At 40.4% G+C, this 27,221-nt stretch overlaps 2 protein-coding genes across 4 annotated transcripts; both read left to right on the forward strand.

The window, feature by feature from the left end:
* Positions 1-349: 349 nt before the first annotated feature.
* Positions 350-8,264, forward strand: LOC115158176 (cystinosin-like). 3 transcript variants are annotated; one of them, XM_029706801.1, is made up of 11 exons: positions 350-429; positions 641-713; positions 811-892; positions 989-1,076; positions 1,327-1,430; positions 1,545-1,682; positions 1,789-1,888; positions 2,085-2,204; positions 2,451-2,621; positions 2,765-2,882; positions 6,530-8,264. In XM_029706801.1, exons 2-11 carry the CDS (start codon positions 653-655, stop codon positions 6,670-6,672), a joined length of 1,125 nt encoding a protein of 374 aa, XP_029562661.1. In that variant the 5' UTR covers positions 350-429; positions 641-652; the 3' UTR covers positions 6,673-8,264. The 3 variants fall into 3 exon arrangements, with proteins under 3 accessions (XP_029562661.1, XP_029562663.1, XP_029562662.1); XM_029706803.1 differs by having other exon boundaries at positions 814-892; XM_029706802.1 differs by having other exon boundaries at positions 379-713.
* Positions 8,265-8,345: 81 nt separating this feature from the next.
* On the forward strand, positions 8,346-26,442 carry LOC115158175 (ran-binding protein 3). Its single transcript, XM_029706800.1, has 16 exons — positions 8,346-8,417; positions 15,691-15,746; positions 15,903-15,939; positions 16,056-16,142; positions 16,234-16,308; positions 16,491-16,556; positions 16,763-16,858; positions 17,055-17,164; positions 17,948-18,033; positions 18,161-18,236; positions 18,376-18,472; positions 18,626-18,750; positions 18,955-19,075; positions 19,204-19,346; positions 20,076-20,262; positions 26,265-26,442. Exons 1-16 carry the CDS (start codon positions 8,396-8,398, stop codon positions 26,303-26,305), a joined length of 1,425 nt encoding a protein of 474 aa, XP_029562660.1. The 5' UTR covers positions 8,346-8,395; the 3' UTR covers positions 26,306-26,442.
* Positions 26,443-27,221: the final 779 nt, after the last annotated feature.

Here is a 27,221-nt window from a genome sequence, read left to right on the forward strand (position 1 = left end):
AAAAAATCTCATTTGAATCTTTTTAACATCTCTCAGATATAGGACAGACACTTTAAAACAAACTTCTGTTTGATTTATTTTTTGGCTGTCTGTTTTCCCATGTATGAATCTGTTACTTAATGTGTTTCTATGGAATAAAACCAGTAAGGCAAAATTCAATGTTTCATCAAATTATTTGGAGGTCCTAAAATTCCAAATCGAATAGCTAAATGATCCTTGGTATGGCCATCTTAAAACAATTCCATATGTCAGCTTAGTAGAACACCCTCTTTAGGATTGCTTTAACTGCGCGTTAAACATCCCCCAACATTGAAAGTCTTGAACGCACCCTAGACAACGCGTCATAGCCTACAGACGAGCCAAGTCATATGACCTGACATTAGCGCAAACTCACGGAAGCAGAGGAAACCAAAGGACTGCTCAGCTGCGGTAGAGTATAATTAGTTGATTTCAGGATTAGTTAGATACTGTGTTGAACTAGCTAACTATTGTTGTTAAGACGAAGCTTTTTTACCGTGATTTATATGGCACATTTCTGTTGTAATTATGGATTTGTATGGAGGCATATGTTGCTTAATGCAGATTGTTTGTCCCTCATACAAATCTGTCATCTCTTCTTCATTTGCACTTTCGAGTTCAGCTATCCCTCAAGATGGCAGATAAGAACTTTCTGTTATTCTTGTTCATAACACTCTGTACGGTCATTACATGTGGTGAGTTTGTCCTTGTCCAACCAACATAAGCTCTGATTTAATATCTTTACATTTAAACATCCCCCTATTTGAATACTGAAATGTCATATTCCTTCAGCAGATGGGAGTGTATCCCTATCTGCTCCAGCCACTGTAAATCTGGAGGAGAAAGGTTCAGCCAATATCACCATAACGCCTAGGTAACTATGCTTCTAGCTGGTTATCTACTACCAGTTTTTATCAGTATTAGATATATTTGTTGTGATGCAGTGTTTGGCATTTCTTTATTTTTGCAGCTCTCCTCAGAATGTCTCAGCACTCATTATTTTTAACTTCACCGACTCCTCCGCAAATGTTACCTCAATACTTCAACTGCCTCAGCAGGTATGCATTTTGTTTCATTCAAACTAACTGAAGAGCAAGAACCAATAACCATGTAATTGATTATTAATGCATCTATCATATTTAAATGAACTACAATGGCCACTGTGTGTAAAATAAATACTAGCACTTACGTTGGAAGCATAAATGCATATTATGTCTGAATGTAACAATTGTTTACAGTAACTTTTTATATATTATTATTTAAGTGCAGTATTTCCGACTTTATATGTTCTGTATTTCTGATCTCCAGGTAGAGTTGCCTGCAAACGCCACATCAAGCACTTTTGAGGTTCATGCAGAACATGTGGGTCAGGTGACAGCCTATTTATACAGCAACAACACTGGCATTGCAAGGTGAGCTGTACAGGGTTTCTGTCAGTGAATTTCAACTCCATGAACATTTCTCACTTTCAGACTGATTTTTAAACCAACATAATGTACTAAAAGTCTCTCATTTATGTTTTCCAGCCATAAGACCCGAATCCGTTTCTTGGTCATTAGAAGCAACATCGTTGATATCATTAACCAAGTAATTGGTTGGATTTACTTCCTAGCATGGTCTATATCATTCTACCCTCAAGTATATGAGAACTGGAGAAGAAAAAGGTAGTGCCTCTGACACTTGGACTTTTTTCAAAATCCTCTGCATCACAGGATTTAGAGCTAAAGGACTTTTGGATAGGGTTTCTGACTGACTTTGTCTGTTTGACAGTGTGGTGGGGCTGAACTTTGATTTTCTGGCACTCAACTTGACAGGATTCATTGCCTACAGTGTCTTCAATGTAGGCCTCTTCTGGGTTCCGTACACGAAGGTAACCGCTTGCATGCCCTCACAAACGGTGTAACAAATTGGGACGAATCCTGACCTGAGATCTGCATACACAACTCTGCAAATGTTGTCAGTCATGCATTGATACCAATGGGGATTTGCGCTGGATAGTATTCTATGGTCCTATTGACTCAGTTTTTACTCCATATGGTTATACAGTGTGTTTTTTTTATTTACAGGAAGAGTTTTTGAAGATAAATCCAAATGGTGTAAACCCAGTGGATGCCAACGATGTGTTCTTCAGTCTCCATGCAGTTGTGCTGACTCTTGTATATGTCTCTCAGTGTGTCATCTATGAAGTGAGTAACAATAGCCCAGTCTTTAGTGACTTCCTAGATGTCCCCCTTGGTTATAAACAGGAGACAGATGTTGGCTGGCCAAATAATGATTAGCTTATGTTTTGATTGTTGGCAAAGACAGATATTCATCTGATCCTTTGTGTTTTTTTTTTTTTGTTGGAAGGAAATCATTTTTGTCAAGGCCTCAAAGAAACATTGATAGTTAAAAGCATTTTTGAAAGTGATTACTGTGTTCCTGTGTTGCAGAGAGGAGGGCAGAAGGTGTCCAAGATCGCTATTGGCCTTCTGGTGATTGGTTGGACGTTTGCCCTGGTCACCCTCTTTGTTGCTGTGGCCCGTAAGATCACCTGGCTGGAATATCTCTACTATTTCTCTTACATCAAGCTAGGTGTCACCCTCGTCAAATACATCCCACAGGTATGGATTTCACAATATTTTACTGCATATCGGATGGTTTTCGCTTATGCAATTAGCATTTGTTACAGTAGATGTTGTTGCGCCTCAGTTGGAAATGTATGATACTATTGATTTTCATGATCACACACTCTGTGTGTCCTCAGGTCTACATGAACTACCAAAGACAAAGCACAGAGGGGTGGAGCATTGGCAATGTGTTGCTGGACTTCACAGGAGGCAGCTTCAGTCTCGTTCAGATGTTCCTTCAGTCGTATAACAATGGTAAGGCTGCCCACGCTTCCTGTAGTACACTAATGTCCACATGCCTCAGTAGAACAGGCAATAATTAGTCAGTGAAAATATTTACAGGACAGTCCCAAAAATTCTAAACGTGTCTTCAGTTGCAGGCATTTAACATTTTTATTGTTGTCATTAATTGTTTATAGTCATTCATTGTGTGTGTATACAGTGCATTTGGAAAGTATTAAGACCCCTTCACTTTTTCCACATTTTGTTATGTTACAGCCTTATTCTAAAATAGATTAAATCTGTTTTTTCCCCCCACATCAATCTACACACAATACCCCATAATGGAAAATCAAAAACAGGTTAAGAAATTTTTGCAAATGTATTAAATATTCAAACTGAAATATCACATTTACATAAGTATTCAAACCCATTGTTCAGTACTTTGCTGAAGCACCTTTGGCAGCGATTGCAGCCTTGAGTCTTCTTGGGTATGATGGTACAAACTTGGCACACCTGTATTTGGAGAGTTTCTCCCATTCTTCTCTGCAGATCCTCTCATGCTCTGTCAGGTTGGATGTGGAGCATCGCTGCACAGCTATTTTCAGGTCTTCTCCAGAGATGTTCGATCAGGTTCAAGTCCGGGCTCTGGCTGGGCCACTCAAGGACATTCAGAAACTTGTTCCGCTGCCACTCCTGCGTGGTCTAGGCTGTGTGCTTAGGGTCGTTGTCCTGTTGGAAGGTGAACCTTCGACCCAGTCTGAGGTCCTGAGCGATCTGGAGCAGGTTTTCATCAAGGATCTGTCTGTAATTTGCTCAGTTCATCTTTCCCTCGATCCTGACTAGTCTCCCAGTCCCTGCTGCTGAAAAACATCCCCACAGCATGATGCTGCCACCACCATGCTTCACCGTAGGGATGGTATTGGGCAGGTGATGAGCGCTGCCTGGTTTCCTCCAGACGTGATGCTTGGCATTCAGGCCAAAGTCTTGGTTTCATCAGACCAGAGAATCTTGTTTCTCATGGTCTGAGAGTCCATTAGATGCCTTTTGGCAAACTCCAAGCGGGCTGTCATTTGCCTTTTACTGAGGAGTGTCTTCCATCTGGCCACTCTACCGTAAAGGCCTGATTGGTGTATGGCTCCAGAGACGGTTGTTCTTCTGGAAGGTTCTCCCACAGATTAACTCTGGAGCTCTGTCAGAGTGACTCGGGTTTTTGGTCACCTCCCTGACCAAAGCCCTTCTACCCCGATTGCTCAGTTTGGCCAGCTCTAGGTAGAGTCTTGGTGGTTCCAAACTTCTTCCATTTAAGAATAATGGAGGCCACTGTGTTCTTGGGGACCTTCAATGCTGCTGAAACGTTTTGGTACCCATCCCAGATCTGTGCCCTGACACAATCCTGTCTCAGAGCTCTACAGACAATTCCTTCAACCTCATGGCTTGGTTTTTGCTCTGACATGCACTGTCAACTGTGGAACCTTATATCGAGAGGTGTCTGTGCCTTTCCAAATCATGTCCAATCAATGGAAATAGGATGCACCTGTGGTAAATTCAAATCAAGTAGAAACATATTAAGGATGAAGAATGGAAATAGGATGCACCTGAGCTCAATTGAGTCTCATAGCAAAGTGTCTGAATAACTATGTAAAAAGATATCTGTTTTTATTTTTAATAAGTAATTCTAAATACATTTTAGATTCTTCAAAGTAGCCACCCTTTGCCTTTGACAGCTTAGCACACTCTTGGCATTCTCTCAACCAGCTTCATGAGGAATGCTTTTCCAACAGTCTTAAAGGAGTTCGCAAATATGCTGAGCACTTGTTGGCTGCTTTTCCTTCACTCTGCGGTCCAACTCATCCCAAACCATCTCATTTGGGTTGAGGCCAGGTCATCTGATGCAGCACCATCACTCTCCTTCCTTGTCAAATAGCCCTGACACAGTCCGGAGGTGTGTTGGGTCATTGTCCTGTTGGAAAAAAATAAATAAATGATAGTCCCACTAGCGCAAACCAGATGGGATGGTGTATCGCTGCAGAATGCTGTCGTAGTCATGCTGGTTAAGTGTGCCTTGAATTCTGAAGAAATCACCGACAATGTCACCAGCAAAGCACCCCCCACACCATCACACCACCTCCATGCTTCACGGTGGAAACTACACATGCGGAGATCATCATTTCACCTACTCTGTCTCACAGACACAGTGGTTGGAACCAAAAATCTCAAATTTGGACTCATCAGACCAAAGGACAGATTTCCACCGATCTAACGTACATTGCTCGTGTTTCTTGGCCCTAGCAAGTCTCTTCTTCTTATTGTTGTCCTTTAGTAGTGGTTTCTTTTCAGCAATTCGACCATAAAGGCCTGATTCACGAAGTCTCCTCTGAACAGTTTTTGAGATTTGTGTCTTACTTTTTTTGGGCTGCATTTTCTGAGGCTGGTAACTCTTATGAACTTCTGTAGCAGAGGTAACTCTGGGTCTTCCTTTCCTGTGGCGGTCCTCATGAGAGCCAGTTTCATCATAGCGCTTGATGGTTTTTGCAACTGCTGTTGAAGAAACTTTAAAAGTTATTGAAATTTTCTGTATTTACTGACCTTCATGTCTTAAGTAATGATGGACTGTCATTTCTCTTTGCTTAGTTGAGCTGTTCTTGCCATAATATGGACTTGGTCTTTTACCAAATAGGGTTATCTTCTGTATACCACCCTACCTTGTCACAACACAACTGATTGGCTCAAACACATTAAGAAGGAAAGAAATTCCACAAGTTAACCTTTAACAAGGCACACCTGTTAATGCATTCAAGGTGACTACCTCATTCAATTCCAGGTTGTATCACACCCGGCCCTGATTGGGAGTCCCATAGGGTGGTGCACAATTGGCCCAGCATTGTTCGTGTTTTGCCGGTGTAGGCCGTCATTGTAAATAACAATTTGTTCTTAACTGACTTGCCTAGTTAAATAAAGGGTACATTTTATAAAAAATAAAAATATTAAAAGCTGGTTAAGATAATGCCAAGACTGTGCAAAGCTGTCAAAGGCAAAGGTTGGCTACTTTGAAGAATCTCAAACACTTTTTTTGGTTACATGATTTCATATGTATTATTTAATAGTTTTGATGTCTTCACTATTATTCTACAATGTAGAACATAGTAAAAATAAAGAAAAACCCTTCAATGAGTAGGTGTCCAAACTTTTGACTGGTAAGGTGTTATATGTATGTATGTATGTATATATATATATATATATATGTGTGTGTGTGTGTATATATGTGTGTGTGTATATATATATATGTGTGTGTGTATGTATATGACTTTTTTACAATTATTCCTGCACATTAACGCGACACAGTGTCACAATATTCATAATACAAGATTTCCTTTTCATGTCCACCCACCCACGAGCCCTGCCAACCCACCCACCCATCTCTTTCCCTGTGGCTGGGAGAAGAGACAAATCATAACAAAGAAGTCATAACATAAATAATAACTACAAAAACATACAGAAAAGGAAAATATTTATTTAAACAATGTATTAAAAAGGTTATAAAAGTACATTGAAATAGTGATGCGTTTTGTTTTTTCAGATTAATGCCATCGATCTTAAACAGAATTGTGACATACATCACTTGCTGAATTAATTGATGGACTACGTCAGGGTTTCATGATTTTTTTTCTATTGTTTCCTAGATGAATGGAAGCTCATCTTTGGGGATCCCACAAAGGCAGGACTTGGCTTGTTCTCCATATTCTTTGATGTGGTGTTCATCATTCAGCATTACTGTCTGTACAGACAAAAACCACATTATGAGCTTGTGGGTGACCAGGAATAGGCTAATTACTCTTTACCTCTGCCAGTGAGACTGAGTCCAAATGATTTACTGAAGGACTAATATAAGGGCTTTCTTCTATGCAGTGTTCCCAGTCATTGAATGGGAAGCTATTTAGACACAGGGGGGCCATACTTCCTCCATCTCAAAATGCGTCAACCAATTAAAATCGTTGGCGTAGTTGCACGTGATCAAACACTATTGGTGCTTTCAAGACAACTGGGAACTCTGGGAGTTGGGGGGAATGAGGTTGAATCATGACATCAGTGATCTATCAACAGGTCGGAAAGTCAAAGCTCTAGAAAGAGGCTAGAGTTCCCGACTTGGAATTCCGAGTTGGATGACTGCTCAAAATACATTTTCCCAGTCGTAGATAGCCTGTGGCAAGGGTTTGAATCTCATGAGTTTATTTTCCCCCTTTTGAAATGCAGATTTATCAAATAAAACAAATATTGTATTAAAGTAATGTTGATAAGTGATAAGCAGTAATGGGCAGTCACTACCATCATGGGACTTGTATTAATTGTTTTATTCTGTGTTACAGAATTCAACCCACAAACATAAAAATTATGGAAACCGAAATCGAAAAAGTGATTATTTTTTCAGAATCAAACCTGAAACCGAACCGACCTAAAAACACATCCCTCAGCACTAATATATGTGTAGGCTACACTTACGTTTTATATGCATTATTATAATCATCCACTTCGTCACGCATGACGCAAGGTGGGCTTGAACCCATGGCTTATGAGCACTGTCATTTTAGCGTCAACAGTGTGTGCCACCAGGACCGAATAATGACGGTACATGACAGCTATTTGACAAGTCCATAAGGCTCTTCAACTTTTTTAACAATATATGATACACTTTGTACATTTGTGTGTGTGAAACGGATGTGCGAAAACGTGCCTTTTGAAATGTGTCTAATATTAGTAGCGTAGTCAAGGATGCATCATGTACAATTGGGGCACTATACTTGAAACATACCAAGCAGAATTTGGAGGTTTAAAATATCCTTCCGGTGGCCATTTTGACCTATTTTAAGAAATGCCATTGGTTGGTAACGTTGATAGGCTGATGCAGAGTTTGTTACAGGAAATAATCACTGCCAGCTGCTCAGGTTAGCATAGGGCTAAATGTGTCAGGTTATGTAATGGGAACAGCTAACGTGTAGCGTTTTATCACGTGCAACTACATCAACGATTTTAATTCGCCAATGCACATTTTGAGAAACTTGCTTTTTAAGCAAAGGCCCGTTTTAAACTTTTTTCTGTTTGCAAGTATGCCTCCAGGGCCTTTGCTTAAATAACATTCAAATGATTGTAGGATAATAGGGATTTCATTGTGTTCCATAAATTGTGAATAAATTATGGTTTGATACCACTAAGGGAGGAACTGTAGTTTTTTTTAACTGACTAGTATAGGCCTTGAACTTGTAAATCTGTCAAAGCAATGGCTCACTTTTTGCAATACAATACGACGTTTTTATTTTTATTTTTGTTATTTTTTTCTCTATTTGAGAGATAATTGTTACTTTGAAATAGACAGAAAACATGATGCTTTATTGTCAAATTAATAAAATATTTTCAATTTAATTCAAACGTGATGTTTCATTTATGCTTACATTGTGTGAACATGACTCCCTCTAGTGGTGGTAACATTTTGCTAGCCCAGCCATACACGCATGTCTACCGCTGAGTATTGTGGGTGTCAGTGAGGAAGTAAAATGGCGGACCTGGCAAACGAAGGTAAGGAACTGCTCGTTGGGGGGGAAATATAAACAAATCTAATGAATCACCACAGTGAGTGCATGTAGTTCAGACAGCGACGGGACTGTCAGCAGATGTGCAGGGAATGCTCCGTTTCGCCAGCAGCGCGATGTGGTGGCAGCGATTTGACTAAACAGCAAATGTTAAGAGTCCCGGCCTTTGCTATATTTTACGTGGGGGAGGAGTGGGGGGCGGCAGGCCGGACCGTGTGGCACAACCGGGGGAGGGGCAGTTGTCAGACGTGAAAATATCGCATCTGTAGCGAGCGAACAATACCTTCCGATTTAACTGCATTTTTGTAAATCTATGTATGTGTGTTCCAATTTTAGAAATCAAGCACATGGAAGCACAAACAATATACATTTAGGGCTCTGTCTGGGTCACATGGGAAACACACCGGGTGGAATTCTGCTCTTATCGAATAGCCTTTTTAAACCTCCCACTATCACCATGTAGCTATCTACAGTGTGCCTTCTATGTTCAAAACGCCTACATTAGGTAGTTATCGTTAAAACACGTCCCAGCTTGGCTAGTTTTTTTTTGCATGGCGGGGCTGTTTTCAGACAACTGGATCTTGTCATTGCTCGATGTTACAGGTGTCTATCCCATTGAGGTACAGCCTACAATGTTGCGAGTTCAATGCATAGCTATACTATACCAGAACTAGATAGCCTAGTTGCGTAATAGGATTTGCAAAGTACTTAGTTAGATGCATTTTAATGAATTTTATACAGTTTCAAATCAATCCAATTGTATATACGTAGAATGATGCCAATACAGAAAGAAATCGTATTGAACAGTAGCTATCACGGTACATAGAGCTGTACATAGAGCTAAGGCACAGCTACCGAAAGTTCAAACCTTCAAATGGCTCTTTACTCTGGACTTATTTTTCCTGATTTCACCACCAAAAATAACAATTTGCGTGCTGTAATAACTTTTCTTCGTTGTATGCTGATTCATTCAAATGTTCATTCAAATGTTTAAGATTGAATGAAAATGTGAAGTTGTGCAGCTATCCCCAAAGTAAGAGGCTTAGACATTATGTGAATCGAAGACTAATGAGATTAATGCATGTAGACACTTTTTTCTCTCTCCAGAATGTCACTGTAGAGGGGTCTGGAGTTAGTCTGTTTGACAGCTGCGCCATTGAAAGACACTAGAACCCCAATTCCATTTTAACGTAAAAACCCCTCTAGCTTCTCTTCTGTGTCCTGGGTTCCTTTCTCATTTCGTCCGCTGTTACTTACGATGCGTGAGGTCATAGGAGACGTGCCTGCCTATCACACATCATTCATTATCACCAGTTTCCAATTTCAATCGAATGACAAGAGGAATCAGTTGTTTTGGTCTTGACAACTTGTTCCCCTTACTGAAACACTTCTGATTTTCCTTCTGTTCTTAGCAGGAATAGTATGAGATGTTCAGCTTGTGATAGTTAGAGCCAGAGGTAGGGATCAGAATTGACAGCGTTGATGAGGACAAAGGTGAGGGGATCTATGCTGAGTATGTAAGGGACCCAGAAACAACCAGTTTGCACTCAATCTACCTTTAATGAGACAATGTTTTGGTGCGAGGTGGATCTTTGTGATTTATTTCGCCTTCCAAATCCTTTTTGCCTCATTGAAGGTAGTTTGGTTGCAATGTTGTGGACTTTTATTTAGTCCGGCACCTGAATTCTGGTGATGTAATAAGCCAGCGTCACCTCACTTATTTTTAGGCAAGCTACTCTCTCATGATAAAGAACTTATGCTATAGGCTACATGAAGTAGATTGAGTTGCATTGTAGCCTTTACTTTAACTTAACAGACATTCCTCTGTCAATGTCAAGAGACTGAAAGAACTAGCCTAGTTTGAAATGTAGTCTATAGCCTTTCTGACAAGTATAGACCAGTGTGTAGGCTATATCGAGTGTAACTCGGCATTGTTTCAAATTTAGATTAAATCAAGGAAGTGCAGTCTTTGATCCACTTCCTTAATCTCATAGTCTAAGGGCCTTTTGTGACAAGGCAAATCCATTTATTTTCCTTCTGGTTTTTATAAAAAGGGGGAATGTTTCATTGCCGTATCACAGAGAATAGCAGTGGTGTGGTTGGAGGCATCAGTAAAACACTGTATTTATGCAGAAGTCAAATACTTTTCAGTGTGAATCCACCATCTCTGGCAAGCATTTATGCATGTCTTTCACACCTCGAGGGCACATGAGCAATGCTAAGTCATCACAAAGCCTTGTGCCTCAGCTGGGGATGACTGACTACATAAACCTTCAAGCTACTAGGTCTATATATTGAAAAGCTATCTTTTATATCTGCTTTTACTGTTCAGTGTCAGTAGCTAGCGCATTTGCCTGCCCAGCCTTCTAAAAAAGGTCATGTCTTTGCCACCCTTTCGTTCAGAAATGTTTCTCCTCATGGCCATATCACCTTCACCATAGCTCCTTTAGTTTTGTTTCTATATATTTATTGCCTGATTTATTGGGTCAACCCCAGTGTAGTTTCATCATGTTGACCCGGATCCCTAAAAATGCGAAGCACCCGTAGGCGGTCAAATTATATAAAGTCATACACACATCCTCGCAATCAGATCCCATCCACGTGGCTTACCCTAAAAATAGTCAAGGGCAAATTTTAGCAGCAGTGAGTCATTCTAGGGTTGATATCATCCTTCAGATCCATCTGCTGGGGCTGGCAGTCCTCCACTCATCCTACCCGATCACAACTGGCACATCTCCCTCAGCTGTAGAAGGCTATTCCAGCTGGACTGGGGTTAGTGGCTAGAGCCTCTTATTCAGGGAAGTCTCATGACTAGAGAGTTCTAGTTATAGCCTGGGGAGAAGATTTATTTGGTCCTGGCTGGGGTACTATCAAAGCTGAGTGGGTACTGACAGTGACAGGGGAGTCTATTTACACTGACTGGGATGCCTGAGCCCTGAGGTTAGTGGTGTTCTGGGAGAGGTGAAGCAAGTGCACATTTTACTTTTTCGCCTTGGCCTAACCTGCGGGTCTTTGTCAGCTCTGTAGAATTTAATTTAGGCTTGGGCGGTATCCATATTGTCATACCTTCATACCGACGTTGTGCCATCCTGGGATCTTCGGTAATACCGGCACTGTTTTCAAACCCCACTGATACTCTGTTATCTGAAGGTTAGCAATGCTAACAAGTACATGTAAAATCCCATAGAGAATGCTGTCTAAATGCTAAAGAGCGCATTGCGAACAGTTTCTGACCTAAACTATACAAGTATTAGCAAACCAAATGCACAACTGCAGAGCATTCAGCACATTTTAGACAGTTAACTCAATAGTTATAAGATATCTAACTGGCAAACATTTTGTTGTGAATTGCATACTGTAATTACACTACATGACTGAAAGTATGTGGACACCTGCTCGTCGAATATCTCATTCCAAAATCATGGGCATTAATATGGAGTTGGTCACCCCTTTGCTTCAATAACAGCCTCCACTCTTCTGGGGAGGCTTTCCACCAAATGTTGGAACATTGCTGCGGGTACTTGCTTCCATTCAGCCACGAGCATTAGTGAGGTCGGGCACTAATGCTGGGTGTTTAGGCCTGGCTCGCAATCAGCGTTCTAATTCATCCCAAAGGTGTTCGATGGGGTTGAGGTCAGGGCTTTGTGCAGGCCAGTCAAGTTCTCCACACCGATCTCAACAAACCATTTCTGTATGGACCTCGCTTCGTGAACGGGGGCATTGTCATGCTTTGTTGCCACAAAGTTGGAAGCACAGATTCGTTTAGAATGTTGTATGTTGTAGTGTTAAGATTTTCGTTCACTAGAAATAGCCCGATCCACGAACCATGAGAAACAGCCCCGTTACATTATTCCTCCTCCACCAAACTTTACAGTTGGCACTATGCATTGGGTCAGGTAGCGTTCTCCTGGTATCTGTCAATCCCAGATTCGTCCGTCGGAATGCCAGATGATGACGCGTGATTCATCACTCCAGAGAAAGTGTTTACACTGCTCCAGAGTCCAATGGCGGCGAGCTTTACACCACTCCAGTCAACGCTCGGCATTACGAAAGGTGATCTTAAGCTTGTGTGTGGCTGCTCGACAATGTAAACCCATTTCATGAAGCTCCCGATAAACAGTTCTTGCACTGACGTTGCTTTCAGGGGCAGTTTGGAACTGAGTAGGGAGAGTTGCAACTAAGGACAGACAATTTGTACATGCTATGCGCTTCAACACTCGGCGGTCACGTTCTGTGAGCTTGTGTGGCCTACCACTTTGCGGCTGAGCTGTTGTTGCTCCTAGATGTTTTCACTTCGCGATAACAGCACTTACAGTTAACCGGGGAAGTTATAGTAGGGCAGAAATTTTACGAACTGACTTGTTGGCATCCTATGACGATGCCACGTTGAAAGTCACTGAGCTCTTCATTAAGGCGATTGTTTATGGATATTGCATGGATGTGTACTCGATTTTTATACACCTGTCGGCAACGGGTGTTGATAAATCCACTAATTTGAAGGGTGTCCACTGTCCACATACTTTTGTGTATGTATATTGTAGATCACCAGTGAGTGACTTACAAGGCTCCGGTCTTTCGTCATTGTGTGCTTGTAGACAAACACCACATGACTGGGGACTACCGTAAGCCTTTTAATAATGTGACAGGTGAAGTTAAGAACACAATGTTCTTTATCTCCTAACGTATTACAAACATTGACTGCAAAGTATTTTAAAAAGTAGCTACAAATATTCAAATGGATTAAAAAATCTTCCAAGGAAATAGTTTTGACGCTATTGAAAAACCATTCCGTGTCTTTTCTAAATACCCCGGTATACGGTATACCGCCCAAGCCTAATTGGTAATATTTGTAATTTAGGAGTACAGAGAAGGCTCATGAATAGAATTAGAGGGGTTTTATGGACAATGTCAAGAGACGTCATCATAAAGGTTAATCCGTTACAGTGTACGCCCTGTTTATGCCTGGGGTAGGGGGTTCTACTAAGCTATATGGAATTGTTTTAAGGTCATACCAAGGATCATTTAGCTATTTGATTTAGAATTTTAAGACCTCTTGAAGTATCAAAAGAAATAAATATTTGATGAGAAATGTTATTTGGTCTTATTGCTTTTAGCCCATACAAAAGCATTGAATAACAGATTCACTAAATGGAACAGATGTCCGCCCCAAAAAATCAAAGGAAATTTGTGTCCTTTGTTTGCGAGAGATGATAAACAGGAAACCCAATAAAAAAATTAAAAAATAATAATAATGATATGTATTTTTGGCACTAAACATTCTCCATATACAGTACCAGTCAAAAGATTGGACACCTACTCATGCAAGGGTCTATCTTTATTTTTACTATGAAATAACACATATGGAATCATGTAGTAACCAAAAAAGTTTTACACAAATATAAATATATTTAAGATTCTAAAAAGTAGCCAAACTTTGCCTTGATGACAGCTTTGCACACTCTTGGCATTCTCTTAACCAGCTTCATGAGGTAGTCAGGACTACCTGGCATGATGACTCCTTGCTGTCCCCAGTCCACCTGGCCATGCTGCTGCTCCAGTTTCAACTGTTCTGCCTGCGGCTACGGAACCCTGACCTGTTTCACCGGACGTGCTTGTTGCACCCTCGACAATTACTATGATTATTATTATTTGACCATGCTGGTCATTTACGAACATTTTAACATCTTGACCATGTTCTGTTATAATATCCACCCGGCACAGCCAGAAGAGGACTGGCCACCCCTCATAGCCTGGTTCCTCTCTAGGTTTCTTCCTAGGTTTTTGGCCTTTCTCAGGAGTTTTTCCTAGGGAGTTTTTCCCAGCCACTGTGCTTCTTTCACATGCATTGCTTGCTGTTTGGGGTTTTAGGCTGGGTTTCTGTACAGCACTTTGAGATTTCAGCTGATGTACGAAGGGCTATATAAATAAATTTGATTTGATTTGATTTAGTCACCTGGGATGAATTTCAATTAACAGGTGTGCCTTGTTAAAAGTTAATTTGTGCAATGTCTTTCCTTAATGCATTTGAGCCAATCCAGTTGTATTGTGACAAGGTAGGGGTGGTATACAGAGGATAGCCCTATTTGGTAAAAGACCAAGTCCATATTATGGCAAGAACAGCTCAAATCAGTGAAGAGAAACAACAGTCCATCATTACTTTAAGACATGAAGGTCAGTCAATCCGGAAAATGTCAAAAACCATCAAACGTTATGATGAAACTGGCTCATGAGGAACGCAACAGGAACGGAAGACAGAGTTACCTCTGCTGCAGTGGATAAGTTCATTAGAGTTACCAGCCTCAGATTGCAGCCCAAATAAATAATTCACAGAGAGCAAGTAACAGACACATCTCAACATCAACTGTTTAGACGATACTGCATGAATCAGGCCTTCATGGTCGAATTGCTGCAAAGAAACCACTACTAAAGGATGCCAATAAGAAGAAACTTGCTTGTGCCAAGAAACACGAGCAATGGACATTAGACCGGTGGAAAGCTGTCCTTTAGTATGATGAGTCCAAATTTGACATTCTTGGTTCCAATCGCCATGTCTTTGTGAGATGCAGAGTAGGTGACCAGCATGGCTACCACAGCCATCTGCAACGACACGCCATCCCGCCTGGTTTGTGCTTAGTGGGACTCTCATTTGTTTTTCAACAGATGGACCAACCACACCTCCAGGCTGTGTAAGGGCTATTTAACCAAGAAGGAGAGTGATGGAGTGCTGCATCAGATGACCTGGCCTCCACAGTCACCCGACCTCAACCCAATTGAGATGGTTTGGGATGAGTTGGACCGCAGAGTGAAGGAAAAGCAGCCAACAAGTGCTCAGCATATGTGAGAACTCCTTCAAGACTGTTGGAAAAGCATTCCAGGTGAAGCTGGTTGAGAGAATGCCAAGCGTGTGCAAAGCTTTCATCAAGGCAAAGGGTGGCTACTTTGAAGAATCTCAAATATAACATATATTTTGATTTGTTTTACACTTTTGGTTACTACATGATTCCATGTGTTATTTCATTGTTTTTATGTCTTCACTATTATTCAAAAATGTAGAAAATAGTAAAAATAAGGAAAAACCCTTGAATGAGTAGGTGTGTCCAAACTTTTGACTGGTGCTGTATACTTCCTTACATTTTTTTCAACTTGTACCGGGGGACCTTCGACTAGATTTTAGATTTTGAGTGGATTTTCCCTTTAAGCTTTTGCCCAAAGATGTGCGAAATTATATCTTCAACAGTGACATCTGATTTCTCTTGCAGAGAAACCTGCCATAGCCCCACCTGTGTTTGTGTTCCAGGAAGATAAAGCACAGAAGGTGAGAGACTCTTTTCACACCTCTGCTGAAAATTGGAAGTGTGACGGCACACTATGAGTCAGACTTGGCTTCACACTGGCTGGATAATTCACTCAGTTTCCTGTGTCTGACTGTCTGTTTCTTCCTCTCTCTCTTTTTCTGTCATACCCATAACAGAGATCAGCAGAAGGGTCCAGTGCTGAGGATGGAGAAGGTAAGGATGAGGAGGATAACCTAGCAGGTTATGGTTCTTTGGAAAAATGACACGTCCATCTTATATTACTGTATTGTAGTTACTTTGCTAATCTTTGCTGATTCTGTCTCCTCTAGACTCTGATAAAGATGAGAGTAGTTACTGTCCCCCGGCCAAGAGAGAAAGAACATCATCACTAACACAATTCCCACCCGCACATTCAGGTAATTGTACGTTTTGTTGAATTAAAATATTATTTTGTTAGTGTGTAGAGAAAGGGTCTGTACTCATGTTATTTCTCATTGTCTCTTGCAGTTTCTAAGAACAATGTGTTCATGCCATCCAGTTTCTGTCAGTCCCCGACAGGAAATAATTCAGATTCAGAACCTGGTGAGTTCCTGAATAGTTGTCTTAAGATCTCCTTTTTAATTTACTTGGTATTTGTATGATAAGGAGAATGACCCTTGAAGAATCATGACAAGAATGGATTGCTTTTTCTCCTTAATCAAAGTTCTGGCCTAACTTCCATCTCATATTCCCTCTCTTTCTCCATCTTTCTCTGATGTCAACAGAGGAGAAGACGGTTGGGTTTCGCCTGAAGCCTCCCACCCTGATCCATGGACAGGCTCCTCGTGCAGGTGGCTGCTCTCCCCTGTCAATTTCAGAGAGGCTTTATTGTCCATTGAGTGAAATATGAAATGTGTTTCGGGGGTTTCAGCACACAGACTCAGTCACAAAAGCAATGTACAAAACATCACAATAAGTTGGAAAGAAGATGGCCCTTGTTTGTCTGGCATTGGTCTGTCCAGAGCCTTATATTTAGGCCAAGTATAATGTGTTGCAGGCGTCCCGAGCCAGAAGCCCAAGGAGCAGCACCGCAGCGTACTACGACCCGCAGTACTGCAGGCCCCTCCGCCTAGCAAATCACTAACCCTGACCGGTAGGTACACTGAGGAAAGCTTAACCTCAAAGTCTTCAGATCCTCTCAGACAAACAGCTCTGCTACTTCCTTCTGTTCTGCGATGGCCATTCTCCTCCAGCTTTCTTTCATCTCAATGTGCTTGGACAAAACATCTGTTGAGAGAAATCTAGCCATTTCTGAAATGTCCCTGACTCTCCTCTTGTGGTCCTCATAGGTTTGAACAGTGGTACGAATGGAGTGAACAGATCGTCCGAGGGTCTGCCAGTCACCCAGAACAACACAGAGAACTGTGATGGCTCCACAGACAATATGGCCAAGTCACAGGTAAGCTGAGTGGTCAAAGGGTGCCACGCTAGCTACATGTTTCCTGATTGGAAGGGCTCCACAGTGGCCTATAATAACCTATATAGTTATCAAGCTCCTAACAACAACAGAGAACACAACAGGACACAAGGAAGGTTTTATTCTTGGACATTTAGCATGGAATTTCCATGAATGTGTCTCGCTGCTCTCATCTTTCTAGGAGAAGAAAAGCGAGAGCGATGAGAGCAGGAATGGAGAGAGAACAGATCCTCCTGTGGAATCCACATTTGTATTTGGTCAGAATGTCAAAGACCGAGCCAAGGTGGCTTGAATAGTTAACTAAAGTGCATGTCATATGGAATACATTTGAAAGATACTCTGGGCTTTGCCTCATACCTAACAACACGCCATTGAGGTGTGGGTAAATCAAATTATAAACTGGGTAGTTCTGGCCCTGAATGCTGATTTGGCTGACAGCCGTGGTATATCAGACCTTATACCATGGGTATGACAAAACATTTATTTTTACTGCTCTAATTACGTTGGTAAACAGTTTATAATAGCAATAAGGCACCTCGGGGGTTTGTGGCATATGGCCAATATAAGGGCTGTATTCAGGTACTCCACGTTGCGTCGTGCATAAGAACAGCCCTTAGCCGTGGCATATTGGTCATAAACCACACTTCCTCGGGCCTTATTGCTTAAATATAGCAGCCTCTTGTGGCCTTGCATGCTTTATGTGAGTTTTATGTTCTTTTTGTTATTATTTGTCTGATCAGTACCTTTTTTCCCCCATTCGTCTAGGTTGAGGGAAGCAGTGAAAAGAAAGTCTCTCTGTCAGCAGAATCAGGGGAAACCAATTATTTCCTACAGTACAGAAGCACTCCCAGGTTAGTCTCGCATGGATTCTGGCTCCAATGGATATGATCAGTTATCACTTTTATTAGGCTAATACTTTATCACCATTTGATAATGTTATTAATATAACATCCTTTCCGCTGTATGTTTCCCACCCAGCTTACAGAAGGCTGAGAACAACACCGACGACGGGGCTAAGTTTGTGTTTGGACAGAACATGTCGGATCGTGTCCTGGTGAGACGTGTTGTTTTGTGAGGCTAATCTACTCAACTGTTATCTCTGTCGTTTTTTCTATCGTTTGTTCCCCTGCCAACTAAAGACAGGATCCACAAAGTTATGTTAAAACATGTTGTATCACATTGTTGTTTTGCAGAGTCCGCTGAAATGTGAGCAGGCAGCAGAGAGCAGCAGAGATCCCCCTGCCACCCCGCCATGTGAGCCACCCTCACTGGACAGCAGCCCCGACAAAGGTGGGCAGAGAAAATAAGATGCATACATTCATGTTACTATGCCCATATAATAATGGCAATCCAAGAAAGGAGAGACGGGCTTATTTTCAGGTGTCCAACGTGTCCTCCTTGTTCGCTGTTCATTTTCAAATGGGTTTGTTGTTCTCTTTGCAGATACCAATGTGACAGAGTCTTTGGAGGAGTCGGCAGCGGCCTACACCAAAGCCACAGCCAAGAAGTGCTTGTTAGAGAAGGTAGAGGTCAGAACTGGAGAGGAGTCGGAGAGTAATGTACTACAGGTATGCACAAGCTCTAGTTGTTGTTCAATGTTAGTGTATTTATAGTAACGTTCAATTTACTTCACCAGAACATTTAGCAGTTGTTGATGTAAAGTTACCCACAGTAGTTTTGTGTTTACATGTCACCTCAGACAGGGTTGGAAATAGGCTGAAATCGTCAATTAACATTCATCTGACAATGGAATGTTCTTATTTTTTTCTCAGGTCCAATGCAAGTTGTTTGTGTTTGACAAAGCATCTCAGTCTTGGGTGGAGAGAGGCAGAGGTCTACTGAGGCTTAATGATATGGCCTCCACAGAGGAGGGATCGTTACAGTCCAGGCTAGGTACAGTCATTGCAGTGGTATAACACTTGAATCAAATCATGTCAAAACGCAACTCCCGTTTGAATGTATTACATTGGTTATTATATGCATTGTGTATGACCTGAGTTTGTGCTGTTCTGGCCCTGTAGTGATGAGGACCCAGGGCAGTTTGCGTCTGATCCTCAACACCAAGCTGTGGCCCCAAATGCAGACAGACAAAGCCAGCGAGAAGAGCGTCCGCATCACAGCTATGGACACTGAGGACCAGGGGGTCAAGGTCTTCCTCATATCGGTACGAGTAAGACGATATTACTTATTACATAGTAATTACTAAGGATGCGCACGGTTATTGGAATATCCCAATATGCGAACGGACGTTAGTGTGATTACTTGAGTGTTCTTCTTAGGAGAAAAAAATTGTAGACCTATTTTGACAATGAAAAAGCTTTGTCTAAATAAATGTATCCATTTGACATTTTTATCTACAAGGATATACCATAACATTTGAAATTCTTAATTTAATAAAACTAACTTTTGAATGTTGTTTTTTGAATGGTACTTTGAGCTACTGCTGCGCATTTATCCCTCCAGGCTGCCCTGACATCGGTATGCAATTTTCCCCACTTCAAATAGCTATTACAGGCACTCGCCTAACAGAGTTTCCACAATATCTGACATAGATCAATGCAAAACACTAACCAGATAACCTTTTTGTAACAGAATAAGTTCTATCATCTATCATCAGACTTCTTATCTCTGTTGCTGCAAGCCAAACCTTTGGAGAAAAGCAGATATCCGCTGTTTACTTCTGCCATGTGCATTTGCGTCATTCAGAAAGGTCCAAGATTGAATTTCGACTTTCCGGATATCTAAAAAAATGTCATGTTATTTGAATAGTAAAATATTTTGCCCATCTCTAGTAATTACACTGTAATTACATGGTAATAGATGAGTTGAGTATATCTAACACTGCCAGGACATTCTGTATAGTACTGATGTGTTAGTTATGTGACTGTTCCAGGCGAGCTCTAAGGACACGGGTCAGCTGTACGCAGCGCTGCATCACCGTATCCTGGCACTGCGGAGCCGCTCAGACCAGGAGCCAGAGCCCCGGGTCCCCATTCCAGACGGCCACATCCCTCACCCCCAGTCTAACGAGGAGGATAGTGATGAGGACGAATCGCTCACACCCACTGCCAACATCACAGGTAAACTATAGAACCCTTTTAATCTAACTGTTACCCTAACTGATCTAATCACCCCAAACGGATCTGAAGACCTCTGTCGTGAAAATTCTTACACAGGGACACTCAGTCAATCTTAAAAGAATCAAAAGAATTGTTTGTCAGCGCGCTGGAGAGGTTGCAACAAACTTGAACGTCTGTCAGGAGCTCTAACGGGGCAGTCCCGTTAGTTCCCTTACATACTTATATTTGCATGATTCAGCTTATTCATCATTCATAATTAATGTTTGCTTAAAACCTCTTACATCTAGATGTTCCGCTAGCGGAACACCTGCTCCAATATCCAATGATGGGCGTGGCGCGAAATACAAATTCCTCTAAAATCCGAAAACTTCCATTTTTCAAACATATGACTATTTTACAGCATTTTAAAGACAAGACTCTCGTTAATCTAACCACACTGTCCGATTTCAAAAAGGCTTTACAGCGAAAGCAAAACATTAGATTATGTCAGCAGAGTACCCAGCCAGAAATAATCAGACACCCATTTTTCAAGCTAGCATATAATGTCACAAAAACCCAGAAGATAGCTAAATGCAGCACTAACCTTTGATGATCTTCATCAGATGACAACCCTAGGACATTATGTTATACAATGCATGCATGTTTTGTTCAATCAAGTTCATATTTATATCAAAAACCAGCTCAAAATAAAAAGACCCCATACAATAAATCAAACAGATTATTAACCACTAACAAATATTCATTAACAGGTGTGTGTGGTAAAAATCGTAGGTTAAAAATAAACAAAATGGCCAGGCCTTACTTCATTTGGGAGCTCCCTTAACAGCTGGATCCGGGAACCTTAAACTGCTCTTCTAAGGCACTTGCCTTAGCAAGCCTTTCAAAGTGAGAGATACAGAATCATTGATAAACATGAAGAGAAAAAAAACTTGGTATCGGACTTTCCATCAGTCGTATACAGAATTATACTTCAGACACATCGAATAGACGCTTTCTAAAGTAAACAATCCCAAAGCCCCTCTCTTGTAATCAGTCATTTTGACTTGTTGCTTTGACATACAGTTCTGTACAAACTGTCCCTAATTTCCCCATTGTCTCGCTTACAGCCTGTTTCAGTTCAGTGTATACTGAAAGCTATCTATTGTTCCACAGGAAGGTTATCTCTAACCCAAACAGAGAGCATAGAACGAGAGCATAGATGAGAGAGCATAGAACCAGGCATTTAAGAGTGAGCGGCCTCTAATTTAATCAGTCCCAATGCTCAATAAAATTACTAAGATATTGCATCATTAGAGGTCTATCTGTAAGCCAATTACCATTCACTTTGTTACTTTCATTAGTCTCAATGTTTCCTTCAACTAGACTCCCTTACTCCCAATAGGAAGACCTTCTCAATCTTCTGCTACTAATACACACGGATCACTCTCAAACAACATTCTGCAAGGTTGAAAACAAAACAAACATACATTTCTCCTTATTGGAAGGCATTGTTTTCATTTTAGTCTACACTAACAATGTTACTCTTAATATTTATTTCAAATTTCTGTTGGATGTTCACTTTTTGCTTCACACTTATTAAATATCGATTATTTTAAGATTCATATGTAATGTGCCAAATTTATAAAATACATCGGTCAATTCAGAAGGAGAGAGAGAAACCGTTATTATAACTGGGCTAGCACTGCCTATCAATCCACTGTCATTGGAATGTTCTATCCATAAGGTTTCTGGCACCTGAGACAAAATAGATTGGGAGACAGTCTCAGACCCCCACTCCTCAATTTGCCTGCTTACTCATTGGTTTAATATCTCATCGTTTTGGATATCAAGGAAAACTCCAGGAGTACAATAAATTGTTTAGTTAACAGAAAATCATGTTCAACTTTAATTGGTTCTATTTCTAGTTTTTTGTTTGTTAGGGGTAAGTCAAGTCCTGTACAATGCTTTAACCTTATCATAACTCAAATGATCCATAAAGGGACCACTCTGAACATTTCGCAGAATACTTTTTACACCACTTATGTACGTCTACGTGTGGCTGTGCAAGTTAAATGTTATTATTTTTTCTATTGTTACTTCATCAGATCTCTAGTAACCCATTAAACAAATATTCTCTTTCTCTAATAACCCATTATACATTTGTGTTACATCGCAAGTTCCTCCTCTACACTAGTGTTATATTCATATAGGAGTTTAAATATTCACTAGTGTTCTATTTAACAGCTTATTCGGAAATAATACTCTCTTCTTTCATATCTCCACACACATAATAACGTTATACCATCAAACTCCACGGATGAGTCATGTTATCCTCATGTAATCTAAAGTCATGTTATCCTCAGAGACATGTCTCATTAGTAACAAGGATAACATGTTGTCTTCGTTACTAATGAGACATGTTATCTACTGAGAGATGTTATCCTCGTCACTACTGAGACATGTTACCGATGAGATTTATGAGACATGTTATCCTTTACCTGTAGATCCAACAGCGGTGGTGGACAGAGCCCTAGATAACGTTATAGATAAAAAAACTCAGCTCACAGAGCTGGTTGGGGCATTCATTCATCTCTTTCACACATGAGCTAGTCCCCTGACAGCTCTCAATCACTCAATAATTTATAGCTATATTTCAATCTCAAATCTTGTTATCCAAATTTCAAATCAGCTTGATATCCACATTTCAGTCTTATAATCCTTATTCCAATCTTAATAGTAATAATTTAAGTCCATGTATAATCCAAATTTCAATCAGCCAAATTTCCATCAGCTTAATATCCACATTTCAATCTTATAATCCTTATTCCAATTTTAATAGTAATAATTTAAATCCATGTATTATCCAATTTTCAATCAGCTTAATATGTCATATCTCACAATTAGAGGTCGACCGATTAATCGGAATGGCTGATTAATTAGGGCCGATTTCAAGTTTTCATAACAATCGGTAATCAGTATTTTTGGCCACCGATTTGCCAATTTTTTAAAATATTTTTTATTTTATTTTATTAGTTTTTTTTGGGGGGGTGGGGGGGGGTTTACACCTTTATTTAACTAGGCAAGTCAGATTAAGAACACATTCTTATTTTCAATGACGGCCTAGGAATGGGGGTTAACTGCCTTGTTCAGGGGGGATTCGTTTTTGCAACCTTCCGGTTACTAATCCAATCCAACGCACGAGGAGCCTGCATGGCAGGCTGACTACCTGTTACGTGAGGGCAGTAAGAAGCCAAGGTAAGTTGCTAGCTAGCATTAAACTGATAGTTTTTTATAAGATAACTAGTGATTATGTTAAGATTTAACTACACATGGTTGATGATATTACAAGTTTATCTAACGTGTCCTGCATTTCATATAATCGATGCAGTGCCTGTTAATTTATCATTGAATCATAGCCTATTTCGCCAAACGGGTGTTGATTTAACAAGCGCATTTGCGAAAAAAGCACTGTTGTTGCACCAATATACCTAACCATAAACATCAATGCCTTTCTTTAAAATCAATAAACAAGTATATATTTTTAAACCTCCATATTTAGTTAATATTGCCTGCTAACATGAAATTGTGTCACATCTCTAGCGTTCATTGCACGCAGAGTCAGGGTATATGCAACAGTTTGGGCCGCCTGGCTCGTTGCGAACTAATTTACCAGAATTTTACGTAATTATGACATAACATTGACATAACATAACTCGTAAGCATTCATTCAGACAGCACTTTCGTGCGTTTTGCCAGCAGCTCTTCGCTGTGTTTCAAGCTGTTTATGACTTCAAACCGGGTGGGTATAATTTGTGGAACGTTCCAACAGGAATCTATTCCAAAAACTTCGTAAATAACAAGGTTGCCAAAAAACAACGCATACAAAGTTGTATAGCGGCAGAATAAGATACCGGGTAGTGAGTGGTCTATTTCATTGCGTTTTTCACTCATCACGTTTATTCCGAAAAATGTCTGTCCTCACTCTGGTTGCCTATAGACAAACATTAAGAATAAGCTACGTGGTGAGTTGATGCCTATCTGGCAGCTAGTTAGCTAGGTTTGTATGCGTTGCTACTTTGTATGCGTTGTTGGTTGGCAACCTTTTACTTTACGTTTTTTGGAACAGATTCCTGTTGGAACGTTCCACAAATTATACCCACCCCTTCAAGCCTGTCAACTCCCAAGCTGAGGCTGGTGTAACCGATGTGAAATGGCTAGCTAGTTAGCGGGGTGCGTGCAAATAGCGTTTCAAACGTCAATCACTCTGAGACTTGGAGTAGTTGATTCCCCTCCTCTGCATGGGTAACGCTGCTTCGAGGGTGGCTGTTGTCGATGTGTTCCTGGTTCAAGCCCAGGTAGGAGCGAGGAGAGGGACGGATGCTATACTGTTACACTGGCAATACTAATGTGCCTATAAGAACATCCAATAGTCAAAGGTATATGAAATACAAATCGTATAGAGAGAAATAGTCCTATAATTCCTATAATAACTACAACCTAAAACTTACCTGGGAATATTGAAGACTCATGTTAAAAGGAACCACCAACTTTCATATGTTCCCATGTTCTGAGCAACGAACTTAAACCTTAGCTTTTTTACATGGCACATATTGCACTTTTACTTTCTTCTCCAACACTTTGTTTTGCATTATTTAAACCAAATTGAACATCTTTCATTATTTATTTGAGGCTAAATTGATTTTATTGATGTATTATATTAAGTTAAAATAAGTGTTCATTCAGTATTGTTGTAATTATCATTATTATAAATAAATACATTTAAAAAAAAAAAAAAAAATCGGCTGATTAATCGGCATCGGCTTTTTTGGCCCTCCAATGATCGGTATTGGCATTGAAAAATCATAATCGGTCGACCTCTACTAACAATCACACTTTCACATCCATATTCAGTTATTACTATTCCCAAACACACCCCATGTGCATCTTCAATGGTTCTCTTGTCACTACTTGCTATACATATAAATAACACCCCGTATTCAATAATATCTTGTTATTTCGTAGTGGCGGTAGACGTTTCTTCTAAATGCCTGCAGACAGCTGTCAGCGGGGCATTCCATGATATTGTTACGCCCTCACACTAGTCTTCTCATAAAACTACTGAATATTCTTCTCTCTAGAAGATTATGGGTATCTTTTTATGGGTTACTCGCCTTGATTTCATAGATTTTTTTTCTCTCACTTTTATACATTTTAAATTGACTTACTGAAATCAGTTGCCATCCCTCAATTGTGGGCCGATGATGTGTTTCCTCCTGGGCAGCTCACAGTAAGGGTCTGGTCTGGGTGGGTCTCGTCATCTTTAGGTCAGACGGGAATTTCCCTCACGCTTCATAATATGTACCACCGATTTTCCTCGCACACCCCAACTGGATAGCGAGGCTTCTCTCTAAGCTGAGACCTTGAAACAGAGATATCCCTTTCTCTAAACAAGTTTCTGGGCGTACTGCGAAATTCGTTCAATCAGTCACTTGCATGAACACAGAAATTGGTTTATAGAAAAGCACAAACATAGAACATAGAAATTGGTAAATAGAAAAGCACAAACATAACAATTTTCATCACACCCCTTACTGTGATTTATTCAAAAAAGTGAATTGATGATATCTGGACAAAATGATAGTCCAAAAGTGTTATCTGGTGTTCCAAGGAAGTGATCTGGAAGACCCCTATCGATGGTCCATAAAAGTTATCTCGGGGTTCAAAAAGGTCGCCTGGACATGCCCCCTAACTGTCAAACAAACATATTTTACAGTCCAAGTAAGTGATCTTGGACACCCCCACTGATGTGCCAAAGAAGGTATCTGGGGGTCCAAGGAAGTTATCGGGGCATCTTTGAATGGGACTTTTTACTTTTGTACTTTTTCATTGGATGTTGTCAATTGTCTTGGATTTTGTCTTATTTGATTCAAGCTACATCTGGCCCATTCAAAAAGTCCAAGAATGTAATTTAAAACAACAGTCCAATGACAATCACTCACCAGGCCTGTCTCTCCTCTCCCTAGAGGGTCCAGAGGTCCAGGCCAGCGGGAGTGGGTCCTCATAGCGCCTGCCCCCCTCCACACGCTGCAGTCAGGACCCCTACAGGCACCTCCACGGACACCTCAGTCCAGCATTTCCCCAATGGTCAGAGGTCACAGTGGAGTTCCAGGAAGGATCCTATGCAGGTGCTACTAACTTAACTCTGTGCAGTTCAGTCTCTCTGCATTCGCAGTATATCCGGGATGGATGGTCTTTTTGTTTGTTTTTTATTTTAGTTTTTTTAACCTATAGAACTGAAAAATATATATTTTTTGGAGTTTGTGAATTGTCGCTCATCATATTGATGAGTGAGACGTTGCAAGACGGAATGAGAAAGCAATTTTCTTCTCTTGCCGATGTAAGTACATTCTAAAGAGCTTGCCGTTAAAAGTGGGACCTCTTTATCCACCTTGCAAGAAAACAGACCTCAGGCACTTCAAATCCAGTGGGGCTTGTATTTTGTTCAGAGAGGTAAAGATCTAGTTGCCTAGCAAATAATTGTTTATAAAGTATTTTTTATTTCACTGAGTTGTCTGTCATTGAAGAGTGTCTGAACTCTCACTTCAAGTTTTATTTTGTATTTTAAGTCCGTCGATACCTCCTTTGGCCACTTAGTTTTTTAGTCTGTAGTCTACATTAGAAATTATTTTTGACCACAAATCATTTGAAATAGAAGCCCTTGTGCAAACACCTGCTTTGACGTAAATGATTTAATAAAGAATTCCATTTAATAATGGAGTTGACCTGTGTTCATTATTATGATGATTATTATTATTGATAGTTGATATATCGACTTTGATTTTGAAGTTCATTCGAAAATGAACCTTTTTTGCAAATAAGCTAGTTGGATTTGATAGTTTTACAACAGGTTTTTTTCCATGACCCCAAAGTTTTCCCTAAATATAGATGTTAGATTTGTTTGTTTCAAAAAGATAAAACAT

Source organism: Salmo trutta, chromosome 22, assembly GCF_901001165.1.
Source record: "Salmo trutta chromosome 22, fSalTru1.1, whole genome shotgun sequence".
NCBI classification, from domain to species: domain Eukaryota; kingdom Metazoa; phylum Chordata; class Actinopteri; order Salmoniformes; family Salmonidae; genus Salmo; species Salmo trutta.

What these genes read in the sequence shown, in the direction of transcription:
- LOC115158176 (XM_029706801.1), top strand. Translation starts at nt 653, where the DNA reads ATGGCAGATAAGAACTTTCTGTTATTCTTGTTCATAACACTCTGTACG. An exon ending in GAGAACTGGAGAAGAAAAAG is followed by an intron (nt 1,683 to 1,788) that starts GTAGTGCCTCTG and finishes TCTGTTTGACAG; the next exon opens with TGTGGTGGGGCTGAACTTTG. An exon ending in CTCAGTGTGTCATCTATGAA is followed by an intron (nt 2,205 to 2,450) that starts GTGAGTAACAAT and finishes CCTGTGTTGCAG; the next exon opens with AGAGGAGGGCAGAAGGTGTC.
- LOC115158175 (XM_029706800.1), top strand. Translation starts at nt 8,396, where the DNA reads ATGGCGGACCTGGCAAACGAAG. An exon ending in CAGTGCTGAGGATGGAGAAG is followed by an intron (nt 15,940 to 16,055) that starts GTAAGGATGAGG and finishes TGTCTCCTCTAG; the next exon opens with ACTCTGATAAAGATGAGAGT. An exon ending in TCAAGGTCTTCCTCATATCG is followed by an intron (nt 19,347 to 20,075) that starts GTACGAGTAAGA and finishes TGACTGTTCCAG; the next exon opens with GCGAGCTCTAAGGACACGGG.